This window comes from Platalea leucorodia (genome assembly GCF_965183815.1).
Source record: "Platalea leucorodia genome assembly, chromosome: 10".
NCBI classification, from domain to species: Eukaryota; Metazoa; Chordata; class Aves; order Pelecaniformes; family Threskiornithidae; genus Platalea; species Platalea leucorodia.
In genome coordinates this window covers 16,902,633-16,924,511 of record NC_138832.1, presented here as the reverse complement: position 1 = coordinate 16,924,511, position 21,879 = coordinate 16,902,633, and the positions used below count along the sequence as shown (strand labels likewise).

At 42.5% G+C, this 21,879-nt stretch overlaps 1 protein-coding gene across 2 annotated transcripts in view; it reads left to right on the top strand.

The window, feature by feature from the left end:
* Positions 1-17,585, top strand: part of RNF128 (ring finger protein 128) — a gene marked incomplete at its 5' end in the record, with an annotated part of 39,702 nt that extends 22,117 nt beyond the window's left edge. For both annotated transcript variants that reach the window (XM_082323503.1, XM_082323502.1), the window contains 6 exons: positions 3,514-3,761; positions 10,359-10,430; positions 11,020-11,102; positions 13,710-13,806; positions 14,657-14,825; positions 16,305-17,585. In XM_082323503.1, the coding sequence (XP_082179629.1) occupies positions 3,514-3,761; positions 10,359-10,430; positions 11,020-11,102; positions 13,710-13,806; positions 14,657-14,825; positions 16,305-16,423 (788 nt within the window). In that variant the 3' untranslated portion in view covers positions 16,424-17,585. The remainder of the gene's footprint in view (positions 1-3,513; positions 3,762-10,358; positions 10,431-11,019; positions 11,103-13,709; positions 13,807-14,656; positions 14,826-16,304) is intronic.
* Positions 17,586-21,879: the final 4,294 nt, after the last annotated feature.

Genomic DNA, 21,879 nt, shown 5'->3' with positions numbered 1-21,879 from the left:
AGAAAGGCTGGGAAATGTTTAACCAAACAGGTCTTGCTTCTGTTTAGCAATGAGCCCATTATTAGCTAAACAGGCAGCAGCTTAATCTCACCTTCTAATGTCCCTTAAAGTGTTACAGAAAGCTTTACCTGAATCACAAAAGCTGACGTCTAGGCAAGGAACTTGGGTTTCTGTGGGGCCTTTGCCGCGCACAACTAATTGACTTTCCTCTTGCTTTGCTGGAGTCTGGGGGGGGAAGGCTGACGGTTCAGGGTAGCTGCTATGCTTGAGGCGCCTCTGCAGATGTCCGCTCAGATAGCTCGTTTCCATTAAGATACCCAAGCACCGTCAGGAGCCTCTGTCCAGGTTGGTGGTGTCCAGGCCACAGTAACATGTTTCAGTACCTGTCATGATGGGACCTATCTAGCGGCTCAGGAAGCGTTGGGTGGGGGTGATGCTAGCTGGTTTTATTCTAGAAGCACAGCGGTAGTCCTAAACATGGATTGTGGGCTTCTATCTTAGCTTCAGGCTAACAGGGCACCATTGAATCTCCTCTTGGCAGGCGAAGGCGGCCTTGTGTTCTGCCAGGTAAGGGTGATGCACCCATGACAAGCTCTGTGCGATGGTGCCAGAGCCTTGTTTGGTCCCTGCCCAAAAGGAGATTCTGAAGTGACTGAACTCCTGTGCCACTGATGGCCAGAAATTAGGTGCCATTTCTGGATTCCTTTTCCCTGTTGTTGGCACAAGGCATTTGGTTAACTTGATGTGGTGTCAGGTTAGCTCACCTGTAATTGGCTTTAGAAATTAATGTTGGTTCTACAAGTTTGCATTACAAAATATTGAAGATGGATGCCGATGTATGTCAGTGGGGGTTTGCTCCAAGGGGGGGAGCAGTGCAGGTGCTGATGGAAATGACCACTCTCCTACGTCTGTCCTTGTTGCTCCAGTATCAAAGCTACCAGCTGACCATTTGCATGTGTTTGTCTAAAGCAGAGCTGAAATGGTGAGAGGAATCTCTGGCGGGAGGCGGGAAAGTGTCAGGCAAAGACTTAAAACTGTCATCTAATGACATCCTGGTAAACTGATTAGCCTGAAACTTAAAATGGAAGACTTTTTTTCTTTAAGGGTAAAACTTGTTCACAACTGATGGCTTAGCTGAAGTGGTTTTGCAGGCTGATGGTGACATTTCATTAACAGGAATCCCTACGCTACATCTTGTATTACGCATAACCACAAGCTATATTTGACTAGTGAGACATGCAGGAGTGAAGGGGAATATGGCAGAACAAGCTTTTTTGCTTTTTTTTTTTTGGCAGGCTTTTTATTTTCTTGTTGTCACAGCCTGTTCTTCCACACTTTCTTCCATGCTTATGAAAGTAAGTCTCAGCTTCTGACTTGACTCATGCTTAATTATTTACTTGCTCCTAACACCTGACTCCAGCTCATTTTATAACTGACGTGTAAGCCCTAGTTCATCATAAAGGACAGTAGTTGCAGTCTGGCTGATTTTTTTTTTTTAATTTCTTTTTTTCCCCTCTTCTCTGTGTGATGTACTTCTCATTACAAGGAGCTTTCTGAATAAAAGATGAGTTTAGTCACACTGAGGAGAGTTGCTAGACATCATGCTTAGCCATCTTGGATCAAAGGCATTATGTGAACAAGCTGGAAAACTAATAAGCGCTTTCTCAAATGAGAGTCTTTGTGGTTTAACATCAATTCTAGTTTTTTGATAGCTGAAAGTTGGATAAGGTTTCTCTTAATGGAGGAAAAAAAAAAATTGGTTTCCCCATTAAAAAGTGTTTGGCTGGGAGGTTAGCTAAAAATAGCACTTCTGTAATAGCCTTTATGCCTTCACCATGCAATATCTGTTATGAATGTTGTGCAGCTGATGGTTTAATGCAGTGAGACCCCTGACCGGCTAGTCTTCGAATCCACTTTTCTTGTATTTAGTTCAGACAGAGGCCAGTGACAATTTACTCTTCTCCCTCTTTCTCCCTCCACCCCCCCCCTTTTTTTTTTTTTTCCTCTTAAGAGCCTCTCTGTTATATTGAGACTGCCTGAAGTTCCTGCCAATAGTATCAAATGTCCTCAAGCGCTTGCTTGTCACTGAAATGAAAGCAGCTTTGTTCTGGTCTGTACTTGGTGACCAGAGTTGCTTGACATGTCATCCTACCATAGAACCCTTGGTTCCCCTGATGGCTTGTCGTGATGCTCAACTGAGTAAATGAAATCTGCTGTTAAAATCTGGATGGAGTTTGCCATCTGCCACCAACTGTTCAAAAGCCAAGCACATCTCAATATTTGCTTGCCTCTGAATTTGCATTAGAAACCCACAACGACATTTATAGTTCACAACCAAATTTCACTCAAACATTTCTCAATTGTTTCTGAAAATATAGAAGCAAAGGCTGATCTATGGCTTTGATCGCTGTCATGGTTTAACCCCAGCCAGCAGCGAAGCCCCACAGAGCTGCTCACTCGCTCAATCCCCCCTGGTGGGATGGGGGAGAGAATCAGAAGAGTAGAAGTGAGAAAACTCGTGGGTTGAGATAAAGACAGTTCAATAGGGAAAGCAAAAGCCACACGCACAAGCAAAGCAAACCAAGGAATTAGTTCACTCCTTCCCACCGGCAGGCAGGCGTTCAGCCATCCCCAGGAAAGCAGGGCTCCATCACACCTAACGGTTACTTGGGGAGACAAACGCCACCACGCTGAATGTCCCCCCCTTCCTTCTTCCCCCAGTTTCTATACTGGGCATGATGCCATATGGTATGGAATAGCCCTGTGGCCAGTTTGGGTGTGCCCCCCCTGTGCCCCCTCCCAGCTTCTTGTGCACCTGGCAGAGCATGGGAAGCCGAGAAGTCCTTGGCTGGTGTAAGCACTACTCAGCAACAACCAAAACATCAGTGCGTTGTCAACATTATTCTCATCCTAAATCCAAAACATAGCACTGTACCAGCTACTAAGAAGAAAATTAACTCTATCCTAGCTGAAACCAGAACAATTGCTCAGTGTCTGGGAAAGTACTCAACAGTACTGTCAAATTTAGGAAAAGAGATGTTAAGAAGTAGCAGGAGAGCAGAGAGGGAGTCAGATCCATTACAGGAAGGGTCCCTAAGCCACTGGCTGCGTACCTGGCATCCCTGAGCTCCTGGAGATACTGCAATCCCTAGTGACCTCACTCTGTATAGGATTTTTTAACGCCATGTAGTTGAGAGGCATATTAAAATGTAAATCGCCAAAGTGTTGAGCCTAAAATAATGACAACGCGTGCCCTGTATGGGAGTGAGGAGTGCTGTGGAGAGGAATGAATTCTAAATGTGGTTCTCTTATGCAGCTCATAGGTAATCGGACATACCTTTCAGCTGAACAAGCACATGGAGATGACGCTTATTCCCTCAGCTCATTTTGAATCTGCAAATGCTAGTTAGAAACTTTCCAGTCTGTTCTTTAGCACTTGAGCTGGAATGTCTAAGACAATGACTTTTATACAACACCTGGGAACTGAGCATGGATTCCCCTTCTCCTTTGCAGGTGCTGAAAGCATCGTTGCAATTATGATCGGCAACCTGAAAGGCACGGAGATCTTGCACCGGATTGAGAGTGGCATGAAAGTGTCTATGGTTATCGAAGTGGGGAAAAAGCACGGTTCTTGGGTGAATCAGTACTCCATCTTCTTCATCTCGGTGTCGTTTTTCATTGTCACAGCAGCAACCATGGGCTACTTTATTTTTTATTCTGCTCGGAGACTCAGGATGTCAAGGGCCCAGTCCAGGAAACAGGTGAGTCTGTGTGTGCCATTGCTTTTTTTTCTTTTATACCTCTGAGCCTCCATGCTGTGGATCTTGAGGACAAAATACTGGTTGAGCACCAAACTTACTGAATTTGTTCATTCCACAGGAAGGAGTGTGATCTTTAAAATGCTAAGAGATGTATCTTTAAACAGCATAAAACTTTCCAAAGAAACAGCAAAAAGTAAACTATCTGGACAAAGCAACTGATTGTGTTTAGCTAACTTTGTCTCCTACAAATTTTACTCTCTGAACTGCAGTGCAGCCGTAATACTGACGTATTGGAGGCGGTGAGAGAGCTAAACTGCTTTTAGCTGACCCTCACACTTCCCACATAGCACTGCCTATGTGCTAGCTGTAATGTGAGACACGACTGCAAATGTGTCTGCAAAACGGTGCATGACTTTGGCCGCCTTTCTGTAGACCACAAATTGGGAAACTGCTGCTTGTTGAAAGCTGCTTTCTGACTGACAGCTTTCTGAGAATTGCAGTGACAGGCTCAATTAGGAGTTGAAAAAAAAACGCTGTTAAATTGTGTTCTCTTTAAACACCAGGCAGGGAGTTGCTAATGAGTTAAGTTTCCAAGTAACTCTCTTCTGTGCAATGATCTGATCAGCCGATAGGACTAATGCTTACAGCTTTGTCTTCTGTCCGATCAGACCTGCCTTATACCTGCTACTTCAGGGCTTAAGCAAAAATGTTAAAAGTGAGAATAAAGTCCTGGCATGACATCTGTCAAAGGTGATGGGTAGCATCAGGAACAGGATCCGAGTGGCTCAGGTGTGAGTACTTCAGCCTTGCCTTTACAGTTGTGTTGCAAAGAGACCATTGGTATTTGCAGTGCTTCTTGCAGGAGCTACCTGAACTCTGAAAGAAGAGTTATTACACAGTCCTCTCCTACGGATAGCAATACCACAAGCATCTTGCTCTAGCTGGGCTCGGAGTATGTGAATTATCCCCGGATCAGTGGTTAGATAGTTAAAGAAGTGATAGACTTATCTGCCATTGCAGAAGACTTGCCCTGCTGAGCTTCTCTGCTGTCCTGGAGATTTCGGGCCCCTTGAGCAAGATCCTTCTGAAATGAGCTGATGAAGCGAGAAGTTGGACACAGTGTTGAAATTCAGGCCCGTTTCAGGCTTCTGTAACATTTTAAAACTGGCTTCTTTAAAATGTTAACCTGCAGAACCACCATTGTTCCTGGCAGGCAGGGAGACTAGCTAGGGTAAATGGCAGCAGTATTCCTGGAGCTGAATGCTGGGTTCTCTCTAGTAATCACAGAACCTAATTCAGTCCAGTTTCTGTTCTGAAATCCTGTTGTCTAAGTGTCATCTTGTGGATGATGGTCAGCTGGCTATATCCTTACTGAGACTAGAGATCTAAGAGTGAGCTGAAACTGTATTTGTGCCTCGTCTAAGCTGTGTCTGCCTCAGCTCCTGGGCTAGGCCTCCTCTAAGTGCTTGGTTTAGCCCATTTGCATGTTTTGGTGTTATGCCACACCGGGAAGTGGCATGAGAATACAACAAGGGAATAAGGATGCAGCAAGGGAATAGTTGAAGGAGCAGTATTGGAAGTTGTCATCTGCCTGTGAGATGTAGCATTGCCACTCTTGGATGTCATATGGAGTTGTCTCTGTGGTACCTTTCATGAGGGATGGCATGGAGCTCAGTAACTTGATGCTGTCCTCCTGCTGACATCTGTGGACAGAGATGCACACTGTCTCCTGCTGATAAATTCCCTCTTTCATTCCTTGCCATCTACCGTCGTATGAGAACTCTGCTCAATGCTAAACAAACCTGGGCAGGAAAAACTGGGTGCCCTAGAAGCTGGTCTGCAAAAGTCACTGTTTATCAAATCACACGAAAATTTTTCCTCCTTTGAAGGTATTTAACAGAGCAGTTGTGGAAGTCCAGCTCTATTCGGAGCTATCAGGCTTTCAACAAGCTACAAATGTTATTAATGCCTCAGTGGTAGATGGTACTGGGAAAATCCAGTCTGCTTGGCTAGCACCTTCACAAACTATTTCTATCCTGGGCTCTGTGTACATGAGGAGTTTACTGTAGATTGAAAAATAACATTGATGAATGACGTGCCAGTTCCACATGACTTCAGCTGAACTGAAATTAAGGAGCCTTAAAAAGTGCTTTATAAAGTATAAGAATAGAAGAAAGCTTCTCTGCTATCAGGGGGTAAAAATGTTCTGTTTTGTAGAAGTGAAACTCAAGACAATCCAGAATTGTTTTCAATTGTTTATACCATGGCATCTAAAAACTGACCTCACAATGATTAGATAAGCAAAGAATAACAAGAAAGTTCTTGTTAGTGAAGGTGAACTACTGAAAGGTGATTTTAGTGTTCCCTGTTAGCCAGCTGATTGGATTTTCAGTGTATATCCAAAGTTTGAGACTTTTAACTGCTTTGGCTCCATGAAACGCTGAATATTAGTCAAACAACTTATCAGTTTGCATGCTACGTGGGGAGCTTTCCTGTCATCGTTCAGCCCTTTGGAAACCCTGATTGCCTGGAGTTCAGTCTGTTATTTGGTGGAGTAAAGGAGTGTGTCTTGTCTCCTTTGTTGCAGAGATGTCGAAGAGTTATATGTTTTTTTTGAGGGGTGTCTTTGGGAAACAGTCAAGTGTGTTGACAGTTAAGTATTACAAATTTTCCCCTCTTTCAGAAGTGAACTGCTGTTCTGAATGCATCCCTTTACCCTATGTTACTACTCTTTAAAGTATGCCTGCTTTTTTGACCTTCCCTCTGGGATTATATTGCTATTGTGAGGAATCTTTTATAGTGTCAGTCTGCCCCTTGAACCAAAACGAGCACTTTTGAATTGCTCTACCGACTGCTGTGATGAGCTGATTGTGATATGTGATAATGATGCTCTGTAGCTTGTCTCTTGTATGTTCAGGTTCCTGAATATTTGGCTTGTTCTTGTGGACTGAGCCACAGCCCCAGGAGAGCTCTTGCGCTGGACTGAAAAGGGTGATGAAGCTTGAGTCGCACTTGCTTACTAAGGGGTAGAAGAGAAAGAGGGGAGACCATTTTCTAGATACTTTGTCTTTTCTGCAAAGGCTTCTTGAAACCAGGAGTCTAGCTATGTGTGTGTTTCATTCATGCATGAGACTAGTAGTTATCCTGGCTTGAATTGGATGGCTTCCAGGCATTACCATATTGGCAATACATTTTTCCTTTTCTTTTGGCTTGAGAAAAAACTTCAGACTTCAGTGCTTTCTGAAGCAATCTTCGAGTTTATAGACAGTCAGGCTGTTGAGTACCTTTAAACTTTGCCATTGGCCAGTACAGTTTCTGTACTTCTTGGTATCGCTACTTGCTGCTTCTGGTGAAGGCACTTTTTCTGGATGCTTTGATCACATATAACCCAGGTTTTAAGCATGTTCTCCTCTGCAGACCTTTCTTGAAGGCAGCAGCTGTCTCTTGCTCAGCTTGAGCAGGAATTGCGTACAAGTCAGTAATGTAAAACTGTGCAAAGGGTTCCTTTGTAAAGTTGAGTGACTACTGAGAAGAGCCAGTCGTGTTATCTTGCAGTCCACGTGAAAAAACTTATGTTTTAGTTTAGTAGCACATCTGTCCTAACTGTGAATTAAGAGTAGCTTTTTCCTCATGAGCCAGCTAGCTAAACTGTTTACAACCTGCTAGTTCTTACCTGAATGCATATTTTCTTCTGGGCTTGAAATTCAAGTCCCCACCTCTGCAATCTCTTACTGCATCATGAGGTCTGTGAGCAAGAAGGTGGAAAACAAGGCAAATGTGGTAGTTGGTTTGCTACCTTTCTAGTCCATGGAGTACTGGCAAATTTAGTTCTTCAATATATTAACCTTTCTTAATCAGGCAAAATGGCCAGTGATGTTATCTGTGGCCTGGTTTCTAATTTAAGCTCAAGTCTTCACTTCCATTGATTTCATAAAGATTAGATATTGCAGCTGAGAAATGACCTAATTAGTGGCTTTGGAGGAGGTGAGTTGCTCAACTTTCCACAATTCAAAACTGTTTTCCTGGCAGTTCCTGTGGGGAAGAACTTCCTTAGCTTACAGGAGCAGAGCAGGAGTTCCTGACCTCCATAGAGCTTGCCGGTCTGCATTGCCATGACTGTGCTTGCAGGGTGCCAGGAGGGCACACAGAAAGGGATGGAGATAAAATTGGCGGCATTGGACCAACAGAGACTGAGGACTAAACAACAGCAAACCTAATTTTCCTAGTTAGGTACCTCTCTACTTCAACGTGCCAGAGCCTGGAGAGGAGTTGGGACCTGACCTGTTTTGTAATATCTTGATTCTTTTTTTTTTTCTTTTTTTTTTTTTTTTTTCCCCCTCCCCTGCCTCAACTTAGTCAGCTATATTTTCTAGACTTGCTGGGTTGGGGCTTTTGGACTTTTAATGTCATTAACATTCAATGTTTGCTTGAAAAACTTGGCTTCACAAAATGCTGTGACATTCCAAGCTTGAGTATCCTGGATCTCCTGGTAGGCTATTCAATAAAAAGCTTCCTCTTGCAACCTTTCTCCATCTGCCCGGAGGGGTGTTCTGCTGTACTTACCAAAATCAATGTTAAAGGTGACTTTGCCATCGGTGCGTTTAATGAAGAGCAATTAAACTTGTGCCCAGGCAAAACTTAAAATATTGTTTCAGTAACTTATTAACGATACAGCCAGTTGGGTCCTGTCTAATATGCTTGGCCTGATGTTAGATGTGTAGATTAGATACTGTATGAGGGAGTACATTCCTAGAAAGTTTAGTTTTCAATTAAGAACAAGTAGCAGTGACAGATAGTTCTGGCTGCCTATAAGAAACACTAATATTGCTGCATTCCTGCTCTGTTGATGTTACCATGTTTGTTGCTGAAACTTTTGGGGGCCTCAGTGTTTACTGAGATGAGTATGTGGCTGCTTCTCTGTGGCTTCAGTCTGAAACATTGACAAGAGGAGCATCATTCTAAAGTTAACCTTAAGTGACATATGGAAATGTATATTGATGTCTTCAGTAGAAGAACTTTACAAGCTTCAAAGAAAACTGGACTAGGTCTTGTTCGTAAAAAATACACCTGAAAACTTGTTTGCATCCTTCACCTTTGGATTGTATGTATCTCTTTGTTGATAGTTGTTAATAGCTATCAACTATCAAACTCTTAAAAGCATGCACATTGATGCTATATCTTAGGACCCCAAAACAACGCCGATACACAAATAGGTCATTTTGCACCAAAACTGTTTGACAGGGTGCCAGCGGACCATATAAGTCAACTTGTTTGCATTAACTGCTTCAGCACAGGGAATCTTACGCAGACTTGAATTACCAATTCTTGCTGAGTTTGTTAGGTGTTAGCAGCCCTCCACCCACTTGTTCCTTCTGTACTTGTGCCACCAGCACCTCACCTTCATCCCAGGAAAGATCCTTATAACTGGACTAAAATGCGTAAGGGGAAGTAATGCTGGAAGGCTAACAGTGCGGGGTTCCTGCACTGAGCAGCTGAGTTGGGAAGAGGATTTTTGTCAGCTGCAGAACTTGAGTCTGGTCTGCCCCCAAGGTAAGTGCCGTGTTGGGACGGCACTGCCAGAGCTGCCTGATACGCCTCCGTATCCTGAGGCGGTAAGTGCACCGGGGAGGGAGAGGACAGTCTTATCCTTCATGTTGGTGGAACAGCACCAACCTGTGACCTTTAAACAGAGATGTTGGCTCCTCTGCTAATTAAATGCTTTGCAGTGACAGCTGGACAGCAACAGTTGCCAGGCAAGCTGGGCTTCTGCTGTCAGCTCCTCTCTGCCCTGCTGTCCTGACAGCAGCAAGCAAATTATTGCATGAAACCGAATGCTTCCTCCTCTGCTTTCATTAAAGCTGCTATGTAATCCACCTGGGCTGGTCATTTGATTTGTTTTGCACCTTGTGTCACAGGGAGGGGGAGAAACAGCTCTGAGCGCTTTTTTTTTTTTTTCGTTTATTTTCCCCTTTGTGCCTGTTACTTTGAATCAATATTGAGATAAAGCTGCATTCTTCCACTTGAGAGGAGCGCTGGGTGCTAGGAGGCTCCTGAGCTGTTTGCGTGCTCCATAAAGCAGTCGTGGCAGAGGACTTGTTCAGGGTGCGTTGGTGGTAGCTGAGGTGATTGGTAAAGAATCTCACCTTTCATCAGGGTGTGAGTTTGTGGCAGGAAGGTGTCGTAAAGTGAGTAGTTAAAATTATTGATCATCGGACTCAATGTTCAGTCTCCTGTACCAAGTCCATTTGAAGGCTTCTGTTTGTTTTGGCTGGGTGTAATCTGATCAAGGTATTATCTTACATCTTCTCAAAGAAGAAACCCTTGAAAATCCTGTGCTTTGTGAAAACATTAGGTAAAACCGAAGCATATGCAAATGCCTTGTTGGTGTGTCATCCAGAGTCAATAGCCACATCAGTATGTCCTGAAACTCTGTTTCATATTGTCTCTAAATAGCATGGTCATGCTTACTTGGCTTGTTTTGATAAGATCTAGGTTATAAAACTGGTGCCTGCTTGCAGTAGGGACCTTGGTGAGTATTAGTAACCACCACTTATGAGAAAAATGACTGTGTTTAACCAGGGCTGCTTTCTGTTACAGCGACAACTAAAGGCCAGGGCCAAGAAGGCCATTGAACAGTTACAGCTGCGTACCCTGAAGCAAGGGGACAAGGTATGACTGATCCTATAATTTCCCGAGCGTTATGGCACACCCTTTGCCCAGCACCCAGAGAGTGGTCCCTAGTACTGGAGCAGGAGGCAGAAGTCTCTCAGCCCCTAACTGGCTGTTGCAGAGACAGTTCCTCTTTCAGACCAAGTCCTTTTCTGGGATGCAAGACTAATTCATGCATTCCTATAAATCAGATTTTTTTAGCTGCTTGCTTGTAGCCTTGATGAGGTGAGAGGTCCTAATTTGCCGGTGTGGATGCTTAAAGGTAAACTAGTATATCTAATCAGCTTCCCTGGCTATTCTTTTTGTAACTAAAACTGGAGGTAGCAGTTTCTAAACCTCTACAGTAGTGCCTCAAATAATCCAATGATGGTTTGCAGCTGGACTTCTGAACCATGGGATTAAACTTCCAGTGTTTCTGTCAAAGTGTCATCTTGACTGAGTAATCCACACCATGTGTTTATATAAGATTATGTACAGGAGCTGTCTTAGATTACTTTAGCTAGACCCCTTTGTCTGCAGTAAATCTGACTGTAGTTCAAAGGAAGCTTTCAAAGTCTGTTAATGCTGTAAATTCATTTCACCACTTTAGGAAACTGGTCCTGATGGAGATGCCTGTGTTGTGTGCATTGAGCTGTACAAGCCGAACGAAGTAGTGCGTATTCTGACTTGCAAGTAAGTTGTCTTCCAAACTGCTCTTTAATCCAAACTCTGGAAGCATGCCTCTTACTGGTTGTTCCTTCTGCTATGTTAACAAAGCTGATCAAACTTTAATCAAGTTGTTGCACAGCAAGAATTCTTGAATCTCTGTCAAGCAGTGTTTTGAACAACAGGAACTGTGTAAATACACACTTGTAGTGTGCCCCGATGGCCCGTGTTCATAACTTCCCCTGTGAGTGGATTGACAAGTATAACTTGGCAGAGCACAGTGCCTCTCCAGGGGATGCCAGGGCTTTTTTAAGATTTCTTCCTTTGCTGGTGTATAAGAATGTTACCTCTAAATTGCAGATAACTGGCAAAACTATGCCTGTTTCTTGTCACTTAGTTTACTGGTTACTAAGAGGGTCATGCTCCTGCTAAACTTGTTAAACCTTGCTAACTTCTATAGTTTAGAAGAAAGCATTTCTATTCTTGTGTGCATCATCTGAAACAGAGATCAAAATAGAGCTATAGCAGTTTACGTTTCTAGAATTCTCTACTGTTGTATGTCATTGCTGTGCTTCCGTGGAGGCCTGGTGTTGTAGCACTACGACTTTAATTTGATTGCTCCTAAGATGAGCAATGAAGCCTTTTCAGGGCTTAAGGAAACTTGTTCTCTGGGATTTCACCCTGTGCCTGCTGAATGGGCCTGCTCTGGCAACGCTTCTCAAATCAGAGGGCTGCACTGTGAACTGCACAGATTTTGTATGGGAAGAGGTTTTGTAACCTTTGAGGAGGGTTACAAAAAAGCACTTGGAAAAACTTTCATGTGGGAAAAATCAAGTTTTGAAGAATGGAAAAACCTGTAACTGCTGTTGTGTGCTGAGCAGTGTTATTTGTCAAACACTATCAAATCTGAGCTGGGGTTACCTTTGCACCGGGTTACAGTTTTGCAAAAGCTTTCTCTGCTCCCAAGCAGTAGGACTTCTAAGCTGTTTTGATATCAACAAGTCAGCCTGTTAAGGTGTTATCAACAAAATTCCTCGATCTAATGCTTAACAGTTTAGAAAAAACCAAAACTGAATAAGCTTTCAGGCACATGTGTTCGTGATTATTCAGTTGTCTTGTCAGGTTTGTGCTCGTGGGTAGTCCTGTTTAGCAATGAAGTAAGTCCCGTGAATACAGAAGCATTTAGATGGGCTCTAGATACTTTTGGCTGATAGGAGACCTGACTTCTCATTATTTCCCTACTAACCCTGCTAATCTTGATATGAACTTACAAACAAACCATAACTTAATGGGTTCAGAGGGGAGTAACTACTTTTGAGTGTATTCTTTATACACTAATTTGCGGCATTATGCTTTGCTCTGAGACTGCTTTTACATAGTTTGTGATGTTTCATTCCTCTTTGGCCCAAATGTAGCTCTGAGAGGCACTAGCTTAAGACGACTGCATTTACTTGATAATCTTTGCCAGTGGTGATCTCTGCCAGTATCAACCACATTAAATTCTCTCTCACATGAGTTATAAACTGATATTTACTGCAAGAATGTACTTCATGTTGGTGGTTGACCTCAACACCGAGACTTTACTTGTAGAAAGCATTTAGCTATATCCATAAAAGAAACAAGCAACTGAATGCTCCTGTGAGTCACATCAGTGGTATCTAAACATCTGGGCCCTGTGTGTTTGCAGAAGGCATTGTTGTCCAGCTAGTCAAACTGAAGGTATTTATAGTATCAGAGGTACACAAGAGCAGTATTAAGTCAAGTACTTAAAATAGTCACGCGTCAAGGAAGTTTCAGGTTGAACTCTAGACGTTACGTCGGTGCAGCTGGAAGGAGGTGCTGGTTATGTGGGCTGAACTGGAGAATCTTGGTATCATACTGGGGCATAGGATACTGAGCACTGGATGTGGTGATCTCTGCACTTGTCTCATAATAGAGTTCCGATTAATATTGAGCAGTGCCTGTCTGCCTTGCTATTTCTATTCAGGCTGAGGGAACAGGCAGATTACAGGAGTTCAAGTCATCCTCCTAAATCTGTGGCCTAATTCAGACCCATTGTGGAATTGAGTGTCTTCATAGAAGCACACATTTGCATCTGTAATGGTTGAACTACAGTTACTTTCTTGAGTACACAGCCTGCCAAATATCCCGTTGGAATACACAGTGACTGCATAGGCAAAGTAAATGTGTGGGAGTATAGTTTATCTTGAGGGCATAACTCTGTGAGATTATTTTTCTATGTAGTTTTAACAGAAGCAAGTGCTATTTAGTCATCCGCATCTGCATGACAGAAGCTAACCTTAAAGCTGAGGCTGAGATGTCAATATTTGAATTAGCTAAATTATCAGCTGGGAATGTATTATACACAGATTTAAAAAAAAAAAAAAAAAGCTTAAGACTGATGTAGCAAAGATGATAATGCTACATCCTAGAAAGCATAAACCAGCTACAGGTTGAGAGATGAACTATCCATAACTTTCAACTGAAACTTGTGGCAAAATAAGGCACCACAAGTTAAAATGACCTTATCTAGAATGAATAAATTCTCTGTGTTTCTTAATGGGCCTTCATAGCTGCCACATAAACAGCTTTCCTGGTGTGAAACCTAACTTGTTGGTTACTTTCTTCCACCAGCCATCTCTTCCACAAGAACTGTATTGACCCCTGGCTTCTGGAACACAGGACATGCCCGATGTGCAAATGTGACATACTCAAAGTTTTGGGTATTGAGGTAAGCCAGTACTCTGTCTTGGTGGCAGATACCATTATCAGTATTACGCTAGTGTGGTAACCACGTATTGAGCTATTTCATGCTGCCTCCAGAGCGCAGGTGATAAGCACAGGCGTTGTCATGTTAGTGGTGAGATACTACAGGACTAATTGCTTTGTCCCCTTTAGCGAAGCCGGCAGCTGACCTGGTCTGAGTTGGTGTCAGCTAAAGCCTTGGGCAGAATGTCAACCAAAATTGATTGTAATGCATGAATGAAGAATTGCTCTTAGCTCTTGCACTTGCAGCTAAGGGTGTTTCTCAAAGCTTTAGGCAGACTTTGACAACTCATGCTGTCCCTGAAACCAGCTTCTATTCAGTTACGAAGTACTGTGAGTCCTTGAAAAGTGAATTGTTAGCATGTATGGCTTTCCTGGAGCCACGTGACTCCCTAGGATACATAAGGAATTTCTGATGTGTTCTGCAACTGCTCCTTGTGGCAGGTGCCAGGGGAAGATGCTGTTGCCGATGCCTGACGCTGCCTGGACCAGCTAGAATGTGTGCCAGAGTTTGCCTGGGGGAGGGAGATCTGCACCGAGTGGAAGGAAGAATCTGTTTTCCTGGTGCTGGGCAGTAAAAGGGAAGGGCTGGCTGAAGAATGCAGAAGCTGCATCTAAACTTCCTGCTCAATTAGGCAGTAACTGGTTTTCGCCTATGATGCTGGAGCTTAACAGCAGATCTTTTTTTTTCAATTTTAAATCTTTTTTTCTGGGTAAAATGTCACTAGACTCCAGTCCTTGCAGGCATTAGTCTCCTGGAAAGATGCAGCCTCCTGCAAAGTTGTAACTTAACCGTTTTCTCTTTTTTCACGAAGGTGGACGTAGAAGAAGGGGCCGAGTCTGTGCAAGCCACAGTATCCAGTGGGACATCAAATGTCTCTACAGTTAATGATGAGGATAATCATAGTGAAACAGCATCATCTGGATACGCTTCTGTACAAGGAGCAGATGAATCTGTTTTGGAGGAACATGCACCATCAGAAAGTGCGTCTGTTGTTTCATCTGTCTTGCTAGATTGCATTGCACTTTGTTGCTTATGCTGTGAATTAGGGGGGAGGTTGCCTTAATAACATCTCCCAGTGCTTGAATACCTTGTTTTTCAGGGTAATCTTAGTCTTCCCCTTTGTTTTAGTACTTGGCTCTGACACTTGGTCTTTGTTTTCAAATGAAACACAACCTAAATGTGAATTAAAAGCTGAAGTCTATGAAAAGAGCAGTTGAAAATCAGAGACTCACTACTTAAAGGCAAAAGAGATTTTTCTGAAGGTGTCCCTCATCTTGTTGTCTCTTTGGAGATTTCATTTGGATGAGTGAGTGTTGCTTTGCCACCAGATCTGTCTGCTTTAAGTAGTTAATTACTTCCAGAAAACTTCTGCGGAGTCAGTCCTGCCCTAGCTTAGATGATGCAAAATAGAGATGACAAATACTTCAGCTGAATTTCAGATTTTGCCAAGGCTGAGTCATCCCTGAACACTTTCAGAGAATTTTAATTGGAAGAGACTATCAGCTTTTTCAAATACCTTATGTTTTTGAACAAGAGCAAACTAATTGAAAATGTCTTTTTAGTGCTCAACTTTACCAATACATGCTCAGTGTTCCTGTTAATTTTAAAAATTGAAAGGTTTCAGGTAAACAAATGGAAGTAACTATCCTGTGGATTGTGGAATGGCCTTAAGAAGAGGAGTAATGGGGAAGCGTACAGAGGCAACAGCGATGCTCTGGCTGTGTCCACTTAGATTTCCTGTGGGAAGCTGATAGGAAAGTGTGGGATTTGCTGCCTGCCACCTGTGGGATATGTTGCTCCAGCAAGTGACGTGTACGGCAGTGCCCCGTTTAGGCACCCCAGCAGAGCAGAGGGCACTTCCTATAAGCTAAACATCAGAAGTTGAAATTGCATCCCTATAAGCAACTGAAGTGATGCTGGATTAATGATATGGCTCAGGCCCTCATGTATTCTTGCTTTGAGTGGCAAGGACACACTAACATCAGCCTGGCAAGGTTAGTCTGTAAGGAGAAGGCCTTCCTCTCTGAATCAGCCTGTGTCCCACAGTTTATCCTGAGCCTAGTCTCTAAAGTTGCTCCTGATGCCTGCCCTCAGCAGCCCTAAAGTTAGATGAGAATTGCCAGTCTCCTTACAGTGGGATTTCGTAGCCTCACACGGCCTTCTGCCACTTGAGCACACAGCCTAGGCTTGCTCAGCACTCGTGAGAAGTGAACTCCAGAGCCAAGCAGGTACCTCTAGAAAAGACAGGTGGTGTCAAGAATGAGCTCACAAAGTAATGGGGGGCAGCAGAAAAGTGGTAGTTGGAGCATGGCCTTGGGTTTCCTCCTCTGCAGGAAAAGTGCTGGGAAAAGACCACTGCAGTGGGCTTCTGGAAATAAAGCAAGCGTGGTTGTTTTAAGGTAGTAAAGCTTGCCTATGACACTTCTTAACTTGTCTTTTCTTGGTTTTGTTCTGGACAGATGACAACATGCATCTTGTAAACAATGAATCCCAGCCCTCAGCTGTGAATGGCCTTCCACACATTGACAACCCAAGTTTTGAGGCAGACGAAACACAAGTTTGTGAAGTCAAGTCCTAAGAACATGCCCAGCAACATGGTGTAAGCCTTCTGCAAGGAGCTGCCTACTGCCATCATGTGTATACCAAACGTTGCAAGACTGTAGCAGAAAAATATTGCCTTGGCAATGCTGAGATCAAATAGACGTGTTCAAATCATAACTGTATGGTTTGCCATTCTTAAAACTGCATCTCCCATGAGGAATTTAGTTTTAGTACTCTTCAAATAAAGCTGTCTTAAATACAAAGAAAAACATCAGATTTTAACACTAAAACAAAAGTTCCATCTCCAGCAAAGCTTCTCTTCAGCATTTGAGTCATTTAAATATGGAGAAGATTCTTTGTTGTAGCTGTGTCTACTGGGAATTGTTTTGACTTGTTTTTTGTTGTTTGTTGTTTTAATTCAAGTGGATTTTCATTGTAAACAAATTGATTTTGATCTGGTCTAATATTTCTTTACCAGGCACTGTTTAGTTAAAGCACCACTGTATTTGATAGGAGAAAGTACAAACTAAGCCTGTCAAACTGGATTTTGCCCACAGTGTCTTTGGTTCTCTAGTAAACCGATTGATTCTCTACCTCTCAACTCCAAGCCGCCAACCATGCATTCCTAAAGGGAAAAAAAAAAAGAGAGCTTCAGGATGACAGGCCATATCTGACTTGCACAATACTGTAAAGGGAACAATTGCAGGAACTCTTCAAACCTGTTAATATTAGACAGTCTGAAGGATCCTCCATGATTTTTGGAGTTGTAACCATCTCTAGCACCAGCAATACGCCAGAGTCCTGGCTTCGTGAGAGTCTGGGATGACTTCAGGAAGACTGAACTAAAGATGAAAAGACAGGTTCTTCCCAAAGGATCTCCTGTGTTTTGTTCGGAAAGGGATCCAGCCTCTGAAAAATGCTGGACTGTTGCTGTGCACTGTCTTGCCTGTGTGCTAAAGCTGCAGGGAGAGCTGAGATGACTGGAGAAGTTGTCTGCCGTCTGTGGGGAGTTGAACTGGGGTCGAGGAGGAACACTGGGTGCCTCAATAATAAGTGCAGGGCCTTGCCCAGTGAAGGTAACTAAGGACATCTTACAGATGCACTTTATTTTTTTTTTTTTTAATCTCTGTATCTATGGCTTGTTTCTAATGTTAGCAGAACTTTGTCTTAAAGCCCGCAATAAAGTACTATTGAATCTGGAGGGGAAAAGCAATGCATTTTCTTATCTGTAATATAATTAAAAATGTTGTAAATATTTCATGATTTGTATTGAATTTGAATATGAAAATGTAAATAAAACTATATTTTGATGACCCTGGCTGACATTAAATATTGATTACCAGCTCTTAGCTGGAAAGAGATGCTGAATTTGCCCTGTCCCACAACCCCAAAAACTCATTCAGTTTTTGGGAGGCCAAAAAGCAGCCGTGCTTCCTCAAACTAATTGGAATAAGGAGTGCTAATTATGTGCAGGGTGCTACTGTTGCACGAATTGAAATTGTGTTGAGAGTCTTAAGCATAGGAGCTGTACCCTATATAAAGGAAAAACCAAGCACCTTACGGTGTGTTCAGTGAGCTGCTTGATATAACTCTGAACTGTTCTTCTAGGCGTGTTTGGCACAAGGCACTCTTACGTGAACTCTTCAGATCAGACAGGTTGCATCTCGCTTTCCTCTGTCAGGTTACTCAGCATCCCTCCCTTACTCAAAAGTTGATACTTGCTTTGTAAGACAAAGCACTTTAAAAATAATTAAATGGCCTTTGTTCTGTACTATACTATTAGATGTAGTAAAAACTTGTCACTCCCCGGCCACTTTGGTAGTAGTTAGTCTTGTGCTTCTTTTTAGCTCAGTTCCAAGTCTAGTCGAGGAAGCAGTGGTTGGTAATGGGCTCAAATTGCAAAGCTGAGTATAATCAGACTTCACTCTGAAGCTGTGTTTTGCTGTGATCACCTTTCTATTGAGAGCAGAGAAAGGAGCAGCCAAGCATGTAAATGTACAACCCCTGAACACTTTCATGGAAGCATCTGCCAGTCTCCTGTGTTTAACAGGAAGAAGACTTGACCTTCAAAAAGAAGGAGGGAAATCAGATCAATTCAATACATTGAAAGGTACTTTGGCTTTTTTTTTTTTTTTGTTCCAATCTATACATTTCTTTATAAGATTCAAGCCTTTTTTTTAAGTGCAATAAACCTGCCTTTTTTCCAGTACTGATATTTCTAAGGGTTAGGTGGATGCACAGCATTTTCTCAAGGAATGCACTAGTGGAGTACTGGGGGATGCAGCAGTTCATGGCAATGAACTCCTACGGTAGGATCAGATTTCTGTCAAGATGTGGACTTGCTTTGGAGCTCAAGGCACTTTACTAATTTTCAGGAAGATTTTTAAGATTCTTGTATCAAATGTGAAGTACTGCTAAAGGAAAAAATGTAGGATTTGTACCTGAACAGTATTTGAGCTACTGCTAGGCAGAAGAATTTAATGCTTCTCTGGTTTTGCAGCTTAACCTGTGAGTCTGCTGTGTTCTTGTGTGCGCAGATTTATTTGTAAATATTAGCTATGCGCAAGGGTTGTTTAAAAATGAAAGTGTGCAAATTTCATGCATGCAGTCTATGATACTGAACTTGGGTCTGTTGCTGTCCGACACTGAAAAAAACATTTTCTTATTTCACTGAACCCTGCAGAGGGGTTTCCCCTTTGAGAACATTGCCACAGTTCTACCTGCTTTAAAGAAATTTCAAAGCTCCACTCTCACTTTGTATTTTCAACGTGCCATGGATAGCAGCTGTCTTTAGCTGACCTTGCTTAGAGCACTGGGCAGCAGATTTTTTTTAAATTTTTTTTTTTGGCGATGCTACAGGCTTGAATGGCTCTGTGTTATCTATACGTGTATGCGTGCACTATGATAGCACGATGGACTCTTTCCTCTAAGCAAGAGGCAAACAGGAATGTGCCTGGGGATAGGGTTTCTCCTGAAATGCAATGCAAGCTTGCTGTTATTGCGCAATGGTTTGGGGTTTTGCTATATATACACTAACGTTTGCATGTAAGATGCTGGAAATGATGTGCCTACGAGTGGTAACGGTTGCTAAAATGTGTGCCTCTTGATGCTGTTAATATTCCCATTGAGTCACACAGACATGTCAATTATTCTGCCCCCAAAGAGAAAGCAGAACAGGTTCTAGCATCGTCTCCAAGTGTTTACTCACTGCTGTCATTTATCTCTCCCCTAGGAAAGCTCTGATCTAGACACTTCACTCAAACGCTTGCGTGCTCTCAAAGGGGGACTGGGAAAGATTTTTTTTTATCCCTGCAGGAGAGAAAGCCTTGTCCCCTGGTGCTGGATTACTGTGCTTTCTTGTAAACCGGGCTTTACAGCAGGGGGATTTTATTTTAAATCCCAAACCAAAATAATGCAATTTTCTCATATCGAGGAAAATTTTCAGGTGTCCCTATAGAAATGTAGTTATAGCTGAGATTTTTGCCTAAGGGAAAAGCAGGACTTGTGATGAGGGGCTGCAAACATATAAAAGCAGTTTGAGTCAAAAGGTCAGTTGGACTCTTCCCATAAAATGGAGAGACTTAGTCCATCTCAGTCTTTAGATGGAAAGATCTGCACTTGTCAAATGACCTAACAGTTGGACAGAATATATATATACACATCTGCCTTGGCCGTGTGATTTAATGTAATTCCATTCCGTGTTTAACATATGCCAGCTCAGCATGTAGCCCTGCCTTTTCACCCAGGTTTAGACTGATGTTTCTCCTGTGCCGATTTGAGCAGAGTTCCACTCCCGCAGGGGTATAATGGCTGGCATTTTGGAATGGATGAAAGAAAATCTACTGGCTTTGGCAGTTTAATTTTGGCTCTAAGGGAAGCTTGAAACCAAATTGCAATGTTCACCCGCTGTGAATTAACAACTATGTAATTCTCTGCACTGGTTGTTCAACTGTTGGTTATACAGAGTGAAGCCAAAATTTATTTATATAGCTATTTATCTATTTATATAATCTTGGCTATGGTTACTTGAGGGAATGAATTTACCATTTCTAGGAGGTCTTTAATACAGCGACAGAAAAATTCTGCAGCCCTAAACGGATCTCTGTTGCTGTAGAATGCATTGATTAGACTGTAGGATGATTGTGTGCTGATTAAGAAAGAATTTAAATGCCTATAAATAAATTCCTCCAAGCTGACAGAGGAGCACTCTTAACAGTATTTGGTTAAGAATCCAGTGCCTGAGGGAATTGGAAAACAGACATTTGAGACCTTGAACCAAGGGAGAGGAAAACAAAACACACATTTTCCAAGCAGTAGCATTTTACTGTTAAATTTTTATCCAATTAATAAAGTTTGACTCTTACATGAGAAAGCAATGTATGTCCAAACATGTTCAACATGTGTGAGACACCAAAAGCCAAGCTCTGGGTCGGAAATGCCAAGGGCATCTCTCCTTACAATTAGCATTGGAATTGAATGCCCTGTGTTGGATCCTTAATAGGTATTTCCTATCCAAGGGCTTGGCTAATTGGGGAAAATTAAATGGTAAACACTCTCTCTGGGAATGCTCTTAGAAAAGCAGCATCCATGCAGGAATCATGCTATCAGTTCAGCTGGTAAATCTCCAGGAACTCACTAACGTTAGTCTGTTACTCTCAGTCACTTCGAGTGTGGGGATTCAAGAAACTGCCTCATGAAGAGCAATGTGCTAGTATATCTAGGAGTTGTTTGCCCTGTCTCATTAATGTTTTATCTGTGTTAGTAACCACATGCTGGCTAATGACTTTTAATTCATTTTTCCTTTCTAGTACAGGTAAAGCATCAGAAATGTATTGCTTCCTACTCTGTTATAAAACCAGGTAAAAAGAATAGTAGTGTTAGTTAAATCTATATTCAGTCCCAAAGGTAAAACCTTTTAATACTACAGCTTCTCTTGCTGTGGTGCAATGAGTGATTGGAAGAAAAGGAAAAAAAAAAAGTCTCATACCAGTGCAATTCACACAGTTTTGAGGCCTTCCAGTAGAGTTAAATATGATTGCACGCCCCGTTCTGCTTTCACACTGGTGCCTTAGGGTAGGCGGTTCCTTACGCAGCTGGAACTGGATGGGCATTGCCAACCATCTTTCTGTGAGTGCTTGGCAAAATCTCGCCGTGCCTGTGCTCGCAAATAGACCAGTGCTGGCAGAAGCATTTTTGGTAGTGAAATACGTTGGGGACTGTTGAGAGGGATGAAAGGAAGACAGGATAAAGCAAAAGTGCCAAGTTTGCAACCTATAGTTAGTGCATGATGTGCATAATTTTTTTTTAGAAAGAGCTCAAAGTAGAGGTGGAGTTTAGACAACCATGTATGTGCTGATTTTTTTGTATGTTATACAATCAATAAATCATTATTCTTGAAAATCTTAGGAAGGTCAATTATGCTGGAAAGAGAGTGCTAAGGGAAGGATCCAACAGGACAGCACACTACAGCGAAGTTCCTGGGAAATGGGAAAG